Source organism: Marmota monax, unplaced genomic scaffold, assembly GCF_021218885.2.
Source record: "Marmota monax isolate L192 unplaced genomic scaffold, Marmota_monax_Labrador192_F-V1.1 WCK01_AAM20220418_F8-fsc00048, whole genome shotgun sequence".
In the NCBI taxonomy this organism is placed as follows: domain Eukaryota; kingdom Metazoa; phylum Chordata; class Mammalia; order Rodentia; family Sciuridae; genus Marmota; species Marmota monax.
Genome location: NW_026694895.1, coordinates 13072501 through 13091769, shown reverse-complemented (window position 1 = coordinate 13091769; position 19269 = coordinate 13072501). Strand labels below are relative to the sequence as shown.

The window sequence follows — 19269 nt, the reverse complement described above, 5'->3', positions numbered from 1 at the left end:
AACTTATGTCATAAGACATTGTATACTTGAAACCTCTAGATGTGTTCCTGAATTAGTGTGGCTTAAATATCTTAGATAAATTTTTTATTCATAATACAGATTTGGGAGAGTAGCTATTACATTATTTTCTAACACACATAGGTGAGAAAAGTACTTTGCTACTAAAATAAATGTTGGAATCTTACTATCAGGGTTTTGAGAGCAGTTAACTTTGGTTCCACTAGATTCTTCGCCTTACTTTCTCTGCCATAAACAGTGTTAATGTATTTGCCATATTAATTCTCCTTGACAAGTGTGGCAGGGTGATGTTTGAACAGACAAGTCAATTTTTTTTTTTTTGCTTTAATTGTTATGAACTTGTAGATTTTAAATGGGAAGAACAGAGAGTAGAACCTCCCATTAATTCAACATGTACTTAACTGAATGCCTAGTAAATGATAGGCATGTGTCTTGCTCTGGTAAGCAAAGAACATGTTTAGTCTCATGCTTCTGGAAGCCATGAAAAAAAATCAATACAACTGATATCATCTTGAAAATAAATACATTAAACTTGAAGAGATATTATGAAAGTTGTGTAGAGGTTTAAAAAGAAGCAAGAGGGATCTGGTGGGGTCTAAGAGATCAAGATAAAGCATGAACGGAGAAAGCATGAAGTTAGCTCACTTTGGAAGCTGGGAAAGCAGCATGTGCAAGGTTGTGGTGCTGCAAGGAGTATAGACATTTCAGGATCTAAAAGGATATGATGGAGTGCGGAGTGAAAGTGGAGCCTCAGGGTGTAAGGGTGAAGAGGCCAGCTGGAATCGAACCTTGAAGTGGGCAATTGCCCTTTTAAGGATTGGGTTTTTATTCTAAGACAGCAGGAAGGCTTGAAGGGTATTAAGCAAAGAGGATGATTAGATAAAATGGTGGCTATTTTTTTTTTTTTTTTTCAGTATTGGGCATTGAACTCAGGTATGCTCTACTACTGAGCTACATCCCCAGCCCTTTTTATATTACTATATTTTGAGACAGGATCTAACTTGCTGAGGCTGACCTTGCACTTGTTATCCTCCCTCCTCAGCTTCCTGAGTAGCTGGGGTTAACAGGTATATACCACCAAGACCCCAGGTTTTTAAATGACAACTCTGGCTACAGTATGATAGGGAGTGGAAGAGAAAAGTAGATTCTGGGAAATCAGTAGGGAGGCTCCTGCCCTAAAGCCAGGCAAATTGTAAAGGTTAAGTGATTGGTGATGGAGATGAAGAGAAGCAAATGGATTTGAGTCATAATAAAGAAGTAAAACCCCTAATACTTGGGGAAGGATTGAGTTTTCCAAGGTGAGAGATGCTAAAATACTTTCCTGTGGTTTAGGATTTCCAAATTTGATGAATTATTGGTGATATTTACCAAAGAAGGGAACACTAGAATTCTAAAAAGATAGGAAACTATGGACCGATAGGTGAGGTCAAATGAAAGAAAAATGGGGAGAATTGCACTTTGTGGACTAAGTTATAACAATCCTGAGTGCTGTGATCTCAAAACTTTCTCTTTTGTTACTCCACTTTCTGTTAAGTTTAGTAAGAATGGCAGTCTGATTCCAAGACCTGTTTTTCCCTCAAAAATAGACTTGGAATGTACATTAGTGGATTAAGAGATTATACCTTGAAATTTTGCTGAAATCTTTTCTTAGCTGGATTTAATAGAAGAATAGGGACATTAGTTAAGATCTCCTTTCTGCCACTATACTCACAATGCCATGGATGCTTTCCAAAGGATACTTATTGGTGGTGATTGTGATGATGTCATTTAACTTGCATCACTGAGCCCCTAGAGAGTATGCAGGAACTGCCAACTTGCATGAACTATTTGTGCATTGTTTTGAATCATCAAAATAACTTCAGAACTACCAAAAATCAACTTTTGCTTTTAGTGACAAGAAAAGAGAAGGGAAACAAAATGGTGGATCCAAGATGAACGTCTTTGAACAACTCGACTGATTTTACCAGTGAATGACTCCTTTTTCAGTGCTGTGACAGCAGAAAGTTATGTAATAGTTCCTTTCTGAATTCACACCTACTAGAATGTTGTGAAATGTTTGAGACATGATTTAGGTTTTTCGAGAACACTGTACTACTTGATGACCTTAATGTAACCTAGTAAACTTCCTTTTCATATATGGATGGACATATATTTAATATTCCAATTTTATTTTGATATTTCAGCAACTATTTGAGGTATCTGGCTATCTTTGCATGGATTTTCATTTGCATATGAATGTTTTCATCAGAAATGTAATCAAATGCAAATTCAATTGGATTTGCATTAATAGCCTTTGGGCTTAAAAGGGAGGAAAATTCTGATTTTTCTGGATAGGCAAACTAAATTGCATCTAGATACACTTCTGGTATTTGGAGAGGCAGTTCAATTGCTAGATCCAATTTGGCCATGCTAGATTTCTACATTGAGTGTAATGGAGACAAAAGACATCAAATCACATGTTCTCTTTAAGGATCATCTTTGTTTCCTGAGCATTGAGTATGTAGCCTAGAAATTAGTAGGCTCTCAGAAACCATTTATGAAATGAATGTGGAGTAAATTATGTTTTAAATACCAATCTTGGTGTAAAAATCTTCTAGTAAAAGAAAGTATAATATATAATAAGTATATGTGAGGCATGGGCTTAGAACCTAGTTCAACTGTTAGTTCGAGCAATTATAGAACAATGTGGTAAACCATATATTGGTGATTATAAATACTTGTAGGAGTTAGAAAGATATAACATAATTCATGATGAAGATGCCATTTCAATCATTTAAGTCTACTTGCTCCATCAGGGTTTTTCTTCATGTGATATAGATTTGCTATTTGTTATATATCTTATATATCTAGAGTCACTTAACGTGAGCTAGAGTTGAACCTTCCCTGAGCTAGGTATAACCACCATGAATATAAGGTAGTTTTCTCCTAGGGTCTTTTACTATGGGTACTAGTAACATGTGGTTTTTCTGCCCAGCACTATACCCTTTTCCTTTGCCTAAAAACAGCTCTGCACTTCCCTATTGCTGAGCTTTACAGTGCCCAAGGGAGCTGCTATGTTATAGCATGATTCTGCTCTCTTTGCCACAGTTGATTATATACACCTAAAGTGAGCCAATCTTAGTCCTCTATTCTTTAAACCAAAACATTGATTAGTCCAGGAACAGCCCATAGATCCAATTGAATTCAGTGAATCTCTTCATTATGATTTTAGGATTTTGTTTCCAAAAATATGTCAAGAGATTTTTTCCCTCAAATGATTGTAGCCATAAGAATGAAGGAATTGGTACTTTCCATATAGCAAAGAAAGATTTATGAAAAGAATGAATAAATCAGAGAAAAGAAGACAAGACAGCATACCCCTAGAGTCTGTTTCCAGCTCTATTTGTTCCTGAGGCCAAACCACACCTTACAATCCCTGTGTGTCAATCATCCTTAGATTCTGTGAGCCAAGAAACTTCTTTTTCTACTTTAATCTATGTTGTCTCTGAAAACTGAACACCCTAACAGTTATAGTACTAGAACAAATGGGATTAAATTTTGGTAACTCTCAAAATTATTGGGAAGAATAAAATTTTGCATTTAGAAGTTTGCACTTTTCTTTCACAAAGATCTTCCAAATCTTGTAATACTATGTAGTGGACACAGGAATGAGGTAGAAAATTTGCTAGAAAGTTATAGAATTCCCTGCTGCATTTTTCTAGTATAAAATCAACCTCATTTTCATTCTTTCTGTAATCCTCTTCACTCCCTGGTCTCCTTGGAAGAATTGCCAAAACACACTGACAAAGGATATTTGCATGGTATTTATCATCAAAACATAACAAAAATTCACAAGAAACCTCAAGTAATTTCTTCCAACAACTTCTCCAGAGATTTTGCATTTAGTCCTAAAATTTACCCTAATATCTTGCAAATATCTCAACCTTCTCTAAGGTTAGGTAAACTTTTCTTCATCCAAAAAAAAAAGAACTTTATTAATTAAAAATGCCCTCCTGGCTATATGTACTTTAATATTGGTAAATAAAATTCTAGGTCCCTTCAAGTCTGAAAAGTCTGATTTTCATAGAAATATGCTAGTCACTCTTATTAGTGTTGTTTATTAATGAATCTTTCATAAATATATTTATGTCTGTTTTAGATAAATATTGATATTTCTAGATAGATAATAATGATTACCTATATGGACTGACTTTAAAAATTACTGCCTAACAAACAAGCAGTGTTATCAGAACTCTAAATAAAAGAGAAATACTGATTGGTTTCCAAATTGAGTTGTTTTAGGATATATTCTCAAAGATACTTAAATGTGGGGTTCACTTAGTGTTTATAGATAGTTAAATTATAATATGGTGCTGGGCACAGTAGCACACACCTGGAATCCCAGAGACTCTGGAAGTTGATGTAGGAGAATCAGCAACATAGTGAGACCATGTCTTAAAATAAAAAGTTAAAAAGGACTGGGGATGTAGCTCAGTGGTAAAGCACCCTTAGGTTCAATCACTAATACCGGAAAAAAGGGAAAAATTATTGTTCCCCTTTTCTGTTTTCCTTTGCTATTAATTTTCTTTATTTGTAACAAGCATATGTTTACATAAGAAGCCAAGTGGTCTATTATCACTGTTTTTTTTAGTAGTTTGCATATTTTTAATTTTCATAAAATATTGAAGAAATATATTTGAAGATTATGTTAAACCATTTTAACAAGCATTCAAATGAATAAGTAATAATTTTAGAAAAGAAAAACTTGGAGGATCCAGAAAAGCTGCATCAAGTCTATGGAAAAAAAAAACTGAGTAGAATTATTCATTCACCCCTTGTTTAATAACTCTATATTGAATGCTACTAATGCCAGGGAGTGTGCTTGGTTTGAGACCATGATATTGACTGGTAATTTCTTCCTACTTCTGTGATTTTCATTTTTGGAGACATGCAAAACAATGGTTGTGATTCTGTAATATACATACATATATGCTTTCATAACAGGGGATTATGTGTACCTCTGCAGTGTCATGTGGGAATTGTTTATTGAATCATATAATCTACTTTTTACTCACTTCACTCTCTCACGGCAGAAGAAATCCTAAATCTGGGTAACTATGTTCATTTTTTTGAAAGGAAGTCCCTTTGTTAACAATATCATAGATGATAAGAAGTCCCAGAAAATTATTTCTAATTTTTTCATTGTATTGGAATTTTTAGTTTAAAGAAGAACATAGTTGGCATTTGTTGAAGTATATAAATTCTCATGGCTACTTTGTTTAAAGTTGACTAATTAATGAATACAAGCATTTCATCATTAAAAATGCATGTGTGCATTTCTGCAGAAAGCTTCCAAATACATATTGGCACTAGATATCTAAAAACAACTGTGAGGGAGGAGGATGATCTTTTTCTCATCACACAGTTACGTGGCAGCTTCACAGAGCCTCCGACTGGTACAGAAGCATGTATAAAGCCAGGGAAGGGTCGTCAAGAGCAACAGAAAGTGTTCTTCTCTTGCTGGGAATTAGTACAGCCTCTTGGCCGGTCTCTCCACCCCTGCTCTGATATGACTTTCACTGGGCTACACATGTTCAGATGCCAATGAGAGTACCCCATGTGATGGAGCTCTGGGAGAGAGGGGTAAAGAATGAACAGGGGGTGGGAATCTGTAGTAGTCTGCAGGATCAAATATCTCCCTCAATAGCAGGAAGCATCCCAGTCAGGGACAGAGTCTAATTTTGAATTTAGATTTTATATTAGTGAATATCAAGGTTTAGAGGCTATAAACCCTTAGACAATGTTGATTACTATGTATCAGTATAGAATAACACAGAGTTATGACTTTTTTTTAAACTCCCAAGTTAGAAAATATGTGCTTATCTTTCTCATTATTGTGCAATCTAAAAATTTATAATTGGCATATGAACAAAAGGCATCAGGTGATGTTATTATGTTTTAGAGAGGTTGATGAAGCAAGGTGATTACTATTATTATTATTATTATTATTATTATTATTATTTTATTTTATTTTTTTTTGCTTTTTTGGTGGTGCTGGTGATTAAACCCAGGGCCTTGTGTGTGTGAGGCAAGCACTCTACCCACTGAGTTATATTCCCAGCCCAAAGCAGGTGATTTTGCCCAGCAAATCAATGCTCATTCCATCTGCTTTTTGAGAGGCACATAACATGCAGTGGTTTGCTTCAGGATAGTCAGTGGTTTTCAAAATGTGGTCCCCAGACCAGAAGCATCAGTACTATCTGGAAACTTGTTTGAAATTCAAATTCCTGGGGTCCACTCCAGAGTCATCAAACTGTGTTTCAACAAGACTTTCAAGAAACTCTAACTTGTGCCCAGTTTAAGAACCACTACTCTAGGAATTCAAGCATTTGCCTCACATGGCTAAATAAGATGCAGTTTTGAGGAGCAGCATTGAATAATTCCCATGTCACATAACTTTCCCGACCATCTCAACCCTAGTTTATGCCATTCTTCTTTACCATGCTATCTACAAATCTCAATCTTTGAATTTATCACATCACGTTGTCATCTTTCACTTGCATATCTGCATATTGATAAAGACATGGACCCTGTCTTATTCGGCCTTGTGTCACCGGTGCACAGCACAATGCCTGGGACACAGTTATTTCTCAATGATTGAATGATTAGACCAGGTTCAGGGCCTTGGACTCCGCATTTTTGGCTCAGTCATTTTACATTTTTGAATCTCAATTTCCTCATCTGTGAAGTGAGCCAGTGTGTGTCTTCTGGGGCATCCTCAAAGTGCCAGAATTTCATAATTTCAATAAAGAATTGTCCCAAGCAATTTGCTTTTCATTCTCTAGCTAAGCCCAGAGAATTTAATCTGTGTTCATTTCCATTAAAAACTCAAAGCAATACAGCTTTTAGATTGGGGAACCACATACAAAGATTAAGAAAAAAATATTTTGGAGGTGCCTGGAAACCACAGGCAACATCACAAAGAAAACAGTGCTTATTAAATATTTGTTGAATGAATGAAGGAAGAACTCAAGAAGCCTGGAAGATTCGTTATTTCTTGTGGGAACTCTTGCTGTGAAGTAGAGATAGCTGCTCCTAATCGCAAGCAAAGCTAATAAAACCACAGCATTCATTAGCCAGGAAGTGAACAAATTCTTCTTGTTGCACACTGATTATGGTCTGAACATGACCCATTCCTGCCTGCCCTGCCAAGTGCTACTTCTGCTTTCCTCCTCCTTCTCTCCTTTGCTTTTAAATGTCTGACATTTACTAAAAAAACATTTAGAACTAACTATAACCATGAGAAGCTATCCGAAGTCTTGTTCAACAAGACTCTTCCAACCTATGAAAATGTGACAGATACAAACAAGAAGAAAAAGACTCACTTCATAATACTTTGACTCCCTCCTAGTATTTGGGTACTAGCTGTATTATCTGATCATGTACAAATGACTAACACTGTGCATCCATGCAACTCTTGGAAAATACAGGATGATCAAATTTGTGTAGTTTCTTCTTGTATAAGGAAGCTAGTGAATTTAAAAAGTTTTAATTTAAACTCCATGTAAGAGAAATAGGAGGAATTGGAAGTTATTAAACCAAGAGGATAGTAAAGATATAAAAACTTTCTTACTCTTTCTCCCACTTTCTTCTATGCTAGTGATGGGGTATATAGAATTTATGTTTAAATAGACCTACTTATTTGCTAGATTGTAACCTTGTCATGAATATTACCCAATTGGGGGAGTTACACCTTGTACCACTGTGTTTCTTGCTCAAGCAAGATTTTTAGTCTAGGTCTAGAGCTTCACTTGGGATTCAATTGTTCTGGAGACACTGAAAACCTGGTCTGAACTGGCATTTCTTTTTTCTTTTTGTGGTACTAGATATTGAACCCTAGAGTGCTTTACCCCTGAGTTACATCCTCTGCACGACCGCCACCCCGCCGTGGTGGGTCTTTTTTGATATAGGGTCTTGCTAAGTTGCCCAGCCCAGGCTGACCTCAAACTTGAGGTCTTCTTGCCTTAGCCTCCCAGTCACTGGGATTACAGGTTTGTGCCATCATAACCCTGTACGAACTGGCATTCTATATGGTATCTCAGGTGGTGAAACTCTGATCCCATTCCTTCCCACCCGGCTTGTCATCTGCTGTTATTTTATGCATTCTATGAAGTATGATTAAGACTGGCTAGGTGATTTGTGAAAAACAGAGAAAAATGTAACTGCGGGTTTCCTCACTCAAAAATTGCGAAGAGTTTCAAGACAGCAACAGCAGAGTAACAAAGTGGGAGGGTAGGGCCCTGCGTGGGTTATGCAGATTTCATACTGAGGAACTTGGCCCTATGTAAGATAGCATAGGTTGGGATCCCTAAGCGTCTCCTGTTTCCCTACCAAATAAGGCAGGTCTGCTTTTAAATTTTCTTTGTTCATCCTTCCCAGAACAATATCACTAGGAGAAAGGGTAGGGTGGGGTGCAGTCCAAATTTGTAGTCTAATTTCCTCATTCAACAGCTGATACTACTAAGGTACTACAGTAAAGTTAATGATTCATACAAAGTTACACAACTAATTTCTGGAAGAGTTGGATGCAGAATTCATACATCTTGACTCTTAACCCATTGCTCTTTCCACTACACCACAATGATTCAACATGAGAGAGACTGGGGGGGTGGGGGGCGGGGAGGGAGAGGCAGAGAAAATCCCATTTTTTTAGTTTTTCATCATGCCTGATTTGATAACATTTGAACAGGCCCTAGCTGCAGAAAATACTGTGACAACATTATAATTCTAAATAAACATATCAGTACACTATAAAATTAGTATGGGGAAAAGACAATTAAAGTGCCCACTTCAAGCTAGACATGGTGTCAAACGCCTGCAATCCCAACAATCTGGGAGGCTGAGGCAGAAGGATTGCCAATTTAAGGCCAGCCTGGGCAACTTATAGCAAGACCCTGTCTTAAAATAAAAAAGAGAAAGGGCAGCGGATGTAGCCCAGAATATGGTAGAGCACCCTTGGTTTCAATCTCCTGTAACACAAAGATAGAGAGATCAATCAATCAATAAACAACTAAAATGCCCTCTTCAGTGGGAGCTATTAAATTTTTAACTTTTTCTTTTTTTCGTGTTCTCCCGTGTTTTTCGTGTTTTTTTCTTTTTAAAATTTAAATTTATTTTTAACTGATTCATAGTAGCCCTTCTGAATCCTATTTGCTTATATCACTTTAAAAATTTTTTTTTAATGGATGATAGAGACTGAATCTACTGGGGTAGAGAGAAACATCAAAAAAGTTTTTCAGATTCTCTGCTCAAGAAGCTTATTTAAAATTACCACTTAATATTTAGTAATTGTATTTTCCTAATTTCTTATTTTTAATCAAGTTTCTAAGGGCACTCAATGAAGAATGATTCTTCAAAGCACCATACAAAGGTGAAATATTATAAGCTATTAATTTATTATGTATTTTATGCATCCAGTAAATAAAAGCTATCTCAAGCTTACCATAAAACTAGAGACCAAAAAAGAACTTTATTCATGGTTCATTTTGCTTTCCCATTTCACATAGTGCTTGGTTCTCCCCCCACATGCTTAACGACATCCTCCCACATGGGTTCTACTTCTTCAGATTAAATGAAACTGTGTCATCCCCTGGTAATATCCCATCCCTCACAGACCTCTCCTGCAGAGCCCTTCTTGCCTGCATCTCTCCAGACACAAAAAGCAACGAGGATGCGTCCATGTACTCCTTAATTCACACTACCATTTCAAACCAGGGTTACCTGCTTCATCAGTTCACTCATGATTTATTTACCATTAATTCAGCAAGCCCCTATTTACCGACCATCAATACTTTATGAATCACTGTAACTACTGAGAGAAATATAAAGAAAAGGAAACTTAATCTCTACCCTTGAAGAACCAACACTCTGGAATTATAAGGTTTGGAAGAACAAAGTTGTGCGTTTTCACCTTCAGGTTTTGGGACACTGCCTATATAGTTCTAGTAAAATGATACCTGTCCCATGACTACATTTCCCCCAGGAAGTGATTGCTATCATTCTGGAATACTCCATCCCTCAAAAGGCAGTCCATGGGGAGGCCTGTCTTCACAGTGCTTTGGCTTTTCTAGTCTAACAGCACAGATGAATGTGTCTTGTACAGCTCTAACCTAGGACAATTCCGTCTCTCAGAACCAAGACAGGATTTCACTCTCCACTTTCCACTTGTCCCCATCATTTTATTCCTCATTTCCTTGAAGTAGGTACTTTGGTGTGACGAGGGCTGACCATCCCCAAGTCCACTTCACCTGCCCTGTGTACTGACTGGCTCCTTGGAGCTGGGAATCATCATTCCCATCCCCACTTCTTATTCTCACACCATTCTTGCACTGCCAGACTAAGGTCCAGTTCAATTTCTCCACTCCCCAAATATCAAAACAGATTTATCTAATTGTATAGTCTAATTTCAGATTATGTTTTCACAACAGGGTATTCTTTCCTGAAGATGACTGAATTGCCATACGTTATCCACAGCAACTGCTCTAAAGTCCCACTCTTGAAGATTCCAAGCCTACTCATATTCCACACTGCTTACTGATGATCTCTTTTCCCTATCTACTTCAAGGAGTACAACCAATGTGATGCAAATTTTCTGTACTACTCTAAATTTGACCAAATTCTGTCATCATTCTCCCCTTTTCTTTTGATCTTGCTGCTAAAATAAAGACATATTCTTGACCACTACCATGGTTACCATCTAAAGTTGTTCCCTCACAACTCTTCTGAAAACTTACTCCATGTTTCACCCTGTTTCCATCTCTATTTTCAGCCTTTCTCTTTCCTTTTGCACAGAAGCATGTTCAGAAAGCTTTTGTCCTGAAGAAAACTTTCCCTGAAATTTGCCATCTCCTGAATGCACCTCTCTCTCTCTCTTTTTAAGGCACCTCTTGATTATCCTATCTCTAATATTTGACCTAACACTAGGTCAGAAACACTCTGCAACATGAAACTTGGCACTTCAACCTACATAGCATGTTGTATTTTGAATAAAATAGCTTAATCCATACATTCGTTATTATAATCAATAACCATGATGATGATTAGCAATTTCTGTCCTAATATTCTGTTAAGCATTTTACACATACTTCTTATTCACCTACCACTATTTTATTCACCCAGTTGAATCTAAGTAGTTAATAACAATGACCGTTCTCTGCTCATTGTATCTTTCATGATGCTTAACAAAATACCTTGCACTTAGTAGGGTCTCAATAAGTGACTATTGATTTGGAGAACTAATGAGGCTCTATAATTATAAACTCGTAAATTTTGTCATCCTGTCACTGTGATTTTTCCTCCTATTGGTACCACAAAATTTCATATTCCTCATGGGGAGAACTAAGTCTTTTGTTTCCTTAAAGTTTCTTTCTCAAGCTTCAGTTCAAATTCTGCCCTTAATGAATGCCTGGACTGAAAAGGAATGAGCATAGGGTTGGGTGTGATGTCACACACTTGTAATCCCAGAGATTTGGGAGGCCAGGGCAGAAGGATCACAATTTTCAGACCTCTGCAATTTAGTGAGACCCTATCTCAAAATAAAAAGTACAACTGAGGAAGTGCTCCTGGGTTCAATCCCCAGGACCACACACACACACACACACACACACACACACACACACCAAAAGAATGAGTGTAGGTATCTTAGTGGCTGTGAATAGGGCTAAATGTTCATTACCTGTTCACTATTGTTACTTGCTGTAAGAAGAAAAACAATATGATTCTTGAAGGTGGTCAGTTATAAAACAAAGGGCAAAATCATCATTATACAAACATAAATACTACTAAACCCTCTTCTATAATTAATTTAAAAATGCTAAAGATGAAATGAGATAGGAGACTCATAGATGCAGGTGGTCATTAAAATCCTTTATAACGTTACACTCCTTCCTAACCTTCATATTTTAACCTCAAACACAGTAACCAAACAGTGGAAAGAATTTGTCCAACAACTCAGTGTAGTTTTCCAGGATGTCAAAGCAACTAAAATGATAATGTCTCTCAAAATTGCCTGGTTGGTCCTTTCATTATGAATTTGTAAAACATTGTATTTTTGTTTACTGAGCTTAATGAGACACCAGTGTGAAGGGAGGAAATAGTTTACAATGCATTCATTTTTTAACATATAAAAATAGTTTAAGGCTTATTGGTAGATGCAAACTGGAGAAATAAAGCAAAACAGGTTGAGCAGCTTGGCTAGTTAGACATTGTAGTAGGTGTCTTAAAAATGGCATGGCATTCAGCCCCTGCAGTGAGGCCTTGTACATAAAGGAGCATTATTTCCACTTTACTAATGAGAAATGAAGGCTTATCAATTATGCACTAAAGTTCATATAACTAGTAATTGGTAGGGGCAAAACTCAATTGTAAGTTTCTGATGTTAGAATCTGTAGCATTCCAAAATTATTATCTCTCATATACAAAATATTTTCAATGTTCTTCTTAGAATGTTAGATATATGTTTAATAACTATAGTTATAGTTGATAAAGCTGATTATTGGACAAGAATTTTTCTTGTGCTGTGTAAGATTAAGAACAGAGTCCTAGGGCTGGGGTTGTGGCTCAGAGGCACTTGCCTCACATGTGTGAGGCACTGGGTTCTATTCTTAGCACCACATATAAATAAATGAATAAAAGAAAGGTACATCAACTAAAAAAAAAAAAAAAAAGAACAGAGTCCTAAATTAGTCTTGCCCAATTTCTGGATGTAAGGAGTATTTTTTTCCCCCAGCAAAGGAGGTGAGGATGCAGGTGGTTATTAATAGCCTTTTATAACTAGAGTACTATGTTGTCTGAGTAAATATAACTTTCACACATTCAGAGAGGAAAACATCAGGGGCCTATCTGGGTCTTGATATGCACGTGGAACTGCATTAATACTGATGATCACCATGCACCTAAGATAGATTGTTGTTACTACTAGCACATAGGCAAACTCGTGTTTATAATGCTTCTAAGTTTTTCCATTTCTTTTATTTTCTTAGGAAATAGGTTTTTTTTTTTTTTCACACTCTTGGAAATTTTACCTAATGATTCCACTCTGAATTTGAACTCTATTAATATCTGGGAGTTGTAGAATTCTTCATTCAAATGTATTCTTTATCTTATATCTCAGAGCTTTATAATTTTCTTTCTTTTTAAAAACATTAAAACCACTGAAATTAAGCAATTTAGAAAGTTTAATGTAAATCAAGGTTTGCAATGCTTTATGTTGTTATAAATCAATTTTGCTCTGCTGTTAATCTAACTTAGTTGTAAAAAGAAAATATCGATACTCTAGACTACTTTTCTTTGCCTTTACAAGTTGATTTCAGGGACTTCACTAGTCTAAAGATACTGACTCAATTCCCTCCCCAGGTAATGTTTTCTCTTACTGTGAAGTTTAAAAAAATCTTTTTAAGAATGCATTTCTTCTCCACCAAATATTTATTCATTAATTCATTCATTCATTCTACCAGTCATAAAGACTACCACACGTGTTCACTGCTGTATTGGGCACTTTGAGGAAAACAGAATAGCTTTTTTTCTTAAAATCAGAATTTTTGGTCACTAATATCAATATATATGTTATTTATTTAATTACTTTTACAGTCTTATAAAGTAGATACCATAATGACCTGCCCCAATTCTTCATCCCAAGACATCTCCTGTTTTCATGAAATTAGGTGAATAGGTGCATACAATATGAAGAGGAATAATTCAGGGTGTATACCTTAGGGCTGTGGAATTTCAGAGAATGAAGACATTGATATAATTTGATGTACTCAGAGATGACCACATTAAGGATCTATGAGCCAGTCCTGAGAAACAGAAGGATGAATAGAACTTAAATAAGTAGCAAAAAGGGGGTGAAAGATTAGGCTCTGAAGAGATAGCATGGTCAGAGAACTCACAGGTTGGTGGAAATGTGAGTCTTTTTTGATATCACAAGCACTTTGGTCAGATTAGGAATGAAGCCCTGTGGCTATCCAATCGGATGGTAATTAATTCTGAACTGAAGGATGTTGGTTTTGTACTATGGGCACTAACGAACAATTAAGGATTCTAACAAGAGACATGGACAGTGGCTGAGAATATAACTCAGTAGCAGAGAGCTTGCCCAGAATGCATGAGGCCCTGAGTTCAATCCCCGGCACAACCAAAAGATTAACAAGGAGGTGAGGGATTGGATTTTGAATGAAAAGTTATAGGAAGGATGTGGACATTCTTCTGAATGGAGGAGGACATGAAGGCTCAAGGAGAGTCACCTAGAAGGCTTTTGGGCATGGAAGACTGCAACAATGAGAGATGAAAATATCTGGTTGGTGAGTTCAGATCAGATGTCAAAAATATGTCAAACTAAAAATATGAAGGGGAAATTGTTGTTTGTCTCTTATTCACTCCCTTATTTCTTCAAAAGCACTCTTTGACCTAGACTATTCCAAGATCTGTGGTGACAAAGTGACCAACACCAGGCAGCTTTATTGCAGGAAGATATTACAGCTTGGGATGACCACAGAAGGTCAGCCAATAGCTGTATCTTGTTTGTTTTTGTTTTGTAGTTTAGTTTTGTTTTGTTGGTACTGGGAATCAAACCCAGGGCTTCATGCATGCTAAGCAGGCACTCTATAACTCAGCCACTTCCTCACCCCTCCAGCCTGAATTTTGATGAGTAGGACTTGTGAGGAGAGAATAAGACAGCCCATTAAAAAGTAATTTTAACCAAAAAAAGGGGGGGAGGGTATATTATTTCAATTCTACATGTATTTAACACCCCAAAAGATGCAAAGGATAAGAACTAAGCTTATGGCTGATAAGAGATATGTGTATATTCCCTAGAAAGTTAAAGGTATAAATTGAGGGTCACCAGTAAGTTCCTAATTACCAATTTGTTCATTTAGCATGCCTACAAGTTTAGTTATTTGAAGATTTTAACTGAGGTGACCATTCTCACCTTTATACACATCCCTTTCTTTGCTTCTGAGTGTTTACATTTTTTCTCTCTCCTTATAAACTTTTTTCCTTTGAATGAATCTGATTTCTTTTCCTACCCACCAAGAGCCCTGGCCTCAACTTTCTATGGGCTTCAATAAGTATACTTTCACTTGTAAATCTCACAGTTTTATGATGATAAATACCATCTGAATATATTTGTATGACTCTGAAATCTCTATCTTTAGTTCTAACTACTTAGGTTTCAATTCCTCATATCCAGTGGGCAGAAACACACACACACACACACATGAAAATCCTTCTGTCTGAAGTTGGGTTCAAGGTTTTCTCAAAACTGACTCCTTCTTCTATATATCTAGAAATACTAAGTATTTTCATATCCTAAAATGAATCTTGAAGCTACTTTACCTCTGTCATCAGAGAATCAGTTGTTTAAAAGTTATGTTGCTAATTTCCCTGGTGTGTCTACCCTATGTCCACCCTTGGAAAATATTTTTCTCACTTCACACCTCAATAACAATAACTATAATGACTTCCAGTAGGTCTCCAGAGTCTGGTTTCTCCCATAGATAGGATGTTAGTATAACATGACCCAAACTACTTTTTTCTGATGCTTTATATTCTCTAGCAGCTGGCTTCAACTTAAATGTACAGTTTTATTTTCCACAAATTGCCCCTAGCACCCTTTGATTCAGCCAAATCCTTCTACTCACTCTCCTCTGAAGAGATAGGCTTCTTTCCCTCCTGGGCTCATGCACTCTTCTTCAAGAAATCCATTCTTCACTCCTCCATGACTAGTGAACAATGTACTTAGCTCAAATTCTACCTCCTTCATAAAACCTTATATGAATACCTACCCAATAGGTCTCTCCTAATTGTGTAATTCAAGTAACCATGCTTCCTACAATTTTTTGCATACTTATCATGTATTTTCTCTTATTGTTCATTATTATTTCATGTGTATTAGGCTTATCTTCTAAATTTAATAACTAAGCCTTAGTCTTCCTGTCCCATCTTTTTCCACACATGCACACAACAGTGAATATATTGAAGACACTCAATGAATATTTATTGATTTATTTATTGACTGAATACATATGAACCATAAGGAACAGAACGTATTATGAGAAAAGGAGATCTTAAAGCCTGGTGAAAGGATGTTTAAGATTGATTTTTAAACGTTCTTGGTAGGAACAATCTTTATTAACCTCACTTAAGACTTTAGGTATATAAAACATCTAGTAAATTGTCACTTTGTTGGGACAAATTCTCTTTTGTGACATTTTAAATGCTTAAAAAGGAAATAAAAATCAGTTTTTATTTATGCTCTAAAGATAAAATTTAAGATTTATTTTTTAAAGAAATGTGAGACTCAGTCTTCCCTCTGTGTTGGAACATTACAGAAAGTATCTAATTCTAGATATCTTTTTATTATTAAATTTTATATGAAATTATTTGGTATTTTTCTATTTTTACTTGGTGATAATATCCTGGCAATATAGAATATTAAAACTAGAAGTGTTCTTAGCAAGCAACTAATTCAACCTATTCATTTCATAATGGTGGAAACTGAGTTCAAGGGGGGCAACTAACTTACTCAAGGTCATGATCCAGTTATTGCCAAAGCTGCATCTAGAAATTAGGATCATTAGTTCCTAATTCTATAATTTTTCTACAAATGCATAATGTATAGTTTCATTTTTGTACCTTAAATTGACATTATCCAAATGAAAAAAATGATGACCACAGTTTTTCATATTTCTCTTATTTTATAGCCAAGAAAGTGAATTAGTGCTTTTTAACTTATTAAAAAGGCTATTCCTCAATGAAAACGCAGCATTAACAGTTTATTATGATGTGTGTCAACGTAAGGGCCATGAATATCATCTTGAGTATTGACATTTCTGAAACTTCACAAAATTGGAAGTTTTTTTTTTTTTTTTCAATGGTGAGTTGAGTTGAAATAGTTATATGAGTTTTTTGGTTTTGTTTTGGAAGATAATTTTATATTGGGCACTATGCTAATATTTGTAGTGGTAGTGTGGATGATTGTTTGAAACACCTAAAATAATTAGTCTCATCTGGGAAAAAGAGAAGTAAACATTATGAGCCAATGTAAATTTGAGCTGGTGACATGACCATGTAAGGGAAGACAGAATTTAGTTTTTGGGAAAACAAATGGAGTGTCACAGTTGTCCTTAACCTCTGTTCTGTAGCAGCAGCAGCACAGTACAACTAAAAAACAGTTACTGACTTTCACTGTCATTTTTCAGCCTTATTAAAAAAAAAAAAGTTAAATCGTCAATTTTCCTTTAAAACTTCTGCCTAGAAAACATTATTTAGAAGGCTAACAGATGCGGAGAACTAAAAGTGGAGAGAGAATTAAAAAGAACTCAGATGATTAATTTTTGTGAGGAACGTTCATGGAAATTTGGCTTTTTGTAAAAAAACAAACTTTATAATCTACATTATACTGTATCATTTGAATTCTCAGTGACTAATATTAAGTGGTGGCTAGTAGAGGCCTATCATATTCTAATTTTAAAATTATTTGTGTAGTCTTTTAAAGTTAAAATTACTACTAGAAATTCACCCAACTCATTCTGTGAAAAGATCCATTCAGACAGCTCAGTAGTCTTCAGCTTCAGAGGCAAATAAGGGGTACATAAGAATGAAAGAAACATTTTCTTAATAAATTACCAAAAATATAGAAATTTCAAGTTTGAAACACAGACAGAGACATGAAAAGTCGCAGTTATTTAAGTCATGAAGATGCAAGAGGATGGGTCAGCATTTCCCTGACTCATTAAATCCACATGACCCAGGACAAATGTGACCTTAGTGTGGTAAACATAACTTACCTGTACCATTGTTAAGTGTGGTCTGGATCGTGGCTTCTGGCCCCATAGTGTCATAGTCTTCCTTCATTTCTTCTGTGGGGGAAAATTATCTTTAGCATTTGAGAACTGTAGAAAGGCTTACTATACTAAGCATGCCAAGCACAGGAACAAGGAAGATTCTTTTTAAAGGAAACAGAGAAAAGGCTTGTTGTAAACCTCTAAACAATAGCTTTGTTCAGGCAATTGAATGAATCCAATAGTGCTAGCTGCACAAGAACTTATTTACTTTAAGCATTACTGCAAGCTGTGAAAAACAGAGGTGCTTATTTGGAGCAAACGAAGGGCTTTTCTTCTGGTGGCAGTTCTAGTGACAAACAGGGGGAAGATATTATTTTTTCAATAAGAGTCAAAAGCAACTAAGTATTTGTACTGAGGAAGAGACAAGCTAGTTGCTCTGCCTCTGGTAACTCTGGATGCTTAGTGCAAGTCAGAATTTCTCATTTTATATTCCTGCTTTTATTCCCTCTAGGGGGTAGGTATGATGTTGCCAATCTAGGCAAGCATACTTTTTAAAAGCCCTAATTCTACATATCAAAACTTGGAAAGCATACTTTATAGAATGAACATCCCAGAGGTATCAAAAATACCTGTTTCACTGTGTATATGAACTTCTAAAACATGTCTTCCTTATTTTTTTCCTCATCTCTCATCAATATCTTTTTGGTTATGATTTATGCCTCTGTAGGTAATAAGTCATTTTCTGAGGAAAACTATATAGATATAACAACACCTCAATGTTCTGATCCAGATAAAAATATGTAACACACTGAAATTGAAGATTCATAGATAATTAAAGGCCATTTTCAAAAACTAATATTTTAAAAAATCTGAAATACAGAGGACTTCTTGAATTTCTCTGCCTACCAGATTATAGGGTATGTGAGAAAGCAGAGCAGGACAGCTGCCAGTTAAAAATCTTTCAGGTAAGTAATTAAACATAAACTTTTAAAAAATGTAGTTTTAAAATGACAATACTAATGGGAACCAAATGTGATCAAAAATGAGTATTTCTCTGAGAAAATCATTTTACTTCAAACAAGAAAAACTTTTAAAAATTGGACTCTGAATTCCTAAATTTATCCTGATCATTTTTTGCTGATCACATCCTAGGCCATTTTGTAAAAGAACAGGTTCTAGAAAATGTCACAGCAAAATTAAAACATATTTTACAAGCAGTGTTCTGTGGTAGATCTGTTTGTGTATGGAATCAAAAGTGAAATAGTATAGTCCTCTTAAGGTAAAATACACAAATATACATAGATGCTAATTTACTGTCACTGCTAAGTATAATCAGATAATTTGAATGATATTTGTGTGGACTGTACAACTGGTTTAAATTCATTTCTGACCCTGGACTTCTTTATTTAGGGACTATTTTCACAGG

At 35.7% G+C, this 19269-nt stretch overlaps 1 protein-coding gene across 2 annotated transcripts in view; it reads right to left on the bottom strand.

The window, feature by feature from the left end:
• Positions 1-19269, bottom strand: part of Zeb2 (zinc finger E-box binding homeobox 2) — a 131353-nt gene that overhangs the window by 20562 nt on the left and 91522 nt on the right. For both annotated transcript variants that reach the window (XM_046426855.2, XM_046426856.2), the window contains exon 4: positions 17847-17918. In XM_046426855.2, the coding sequence (XP_046282811.1) occupies positions 17847-17918 (72 nt within the window). The remainder of the gene's footprint in view (positions 1-17846; positions 17919-19269) is intronic.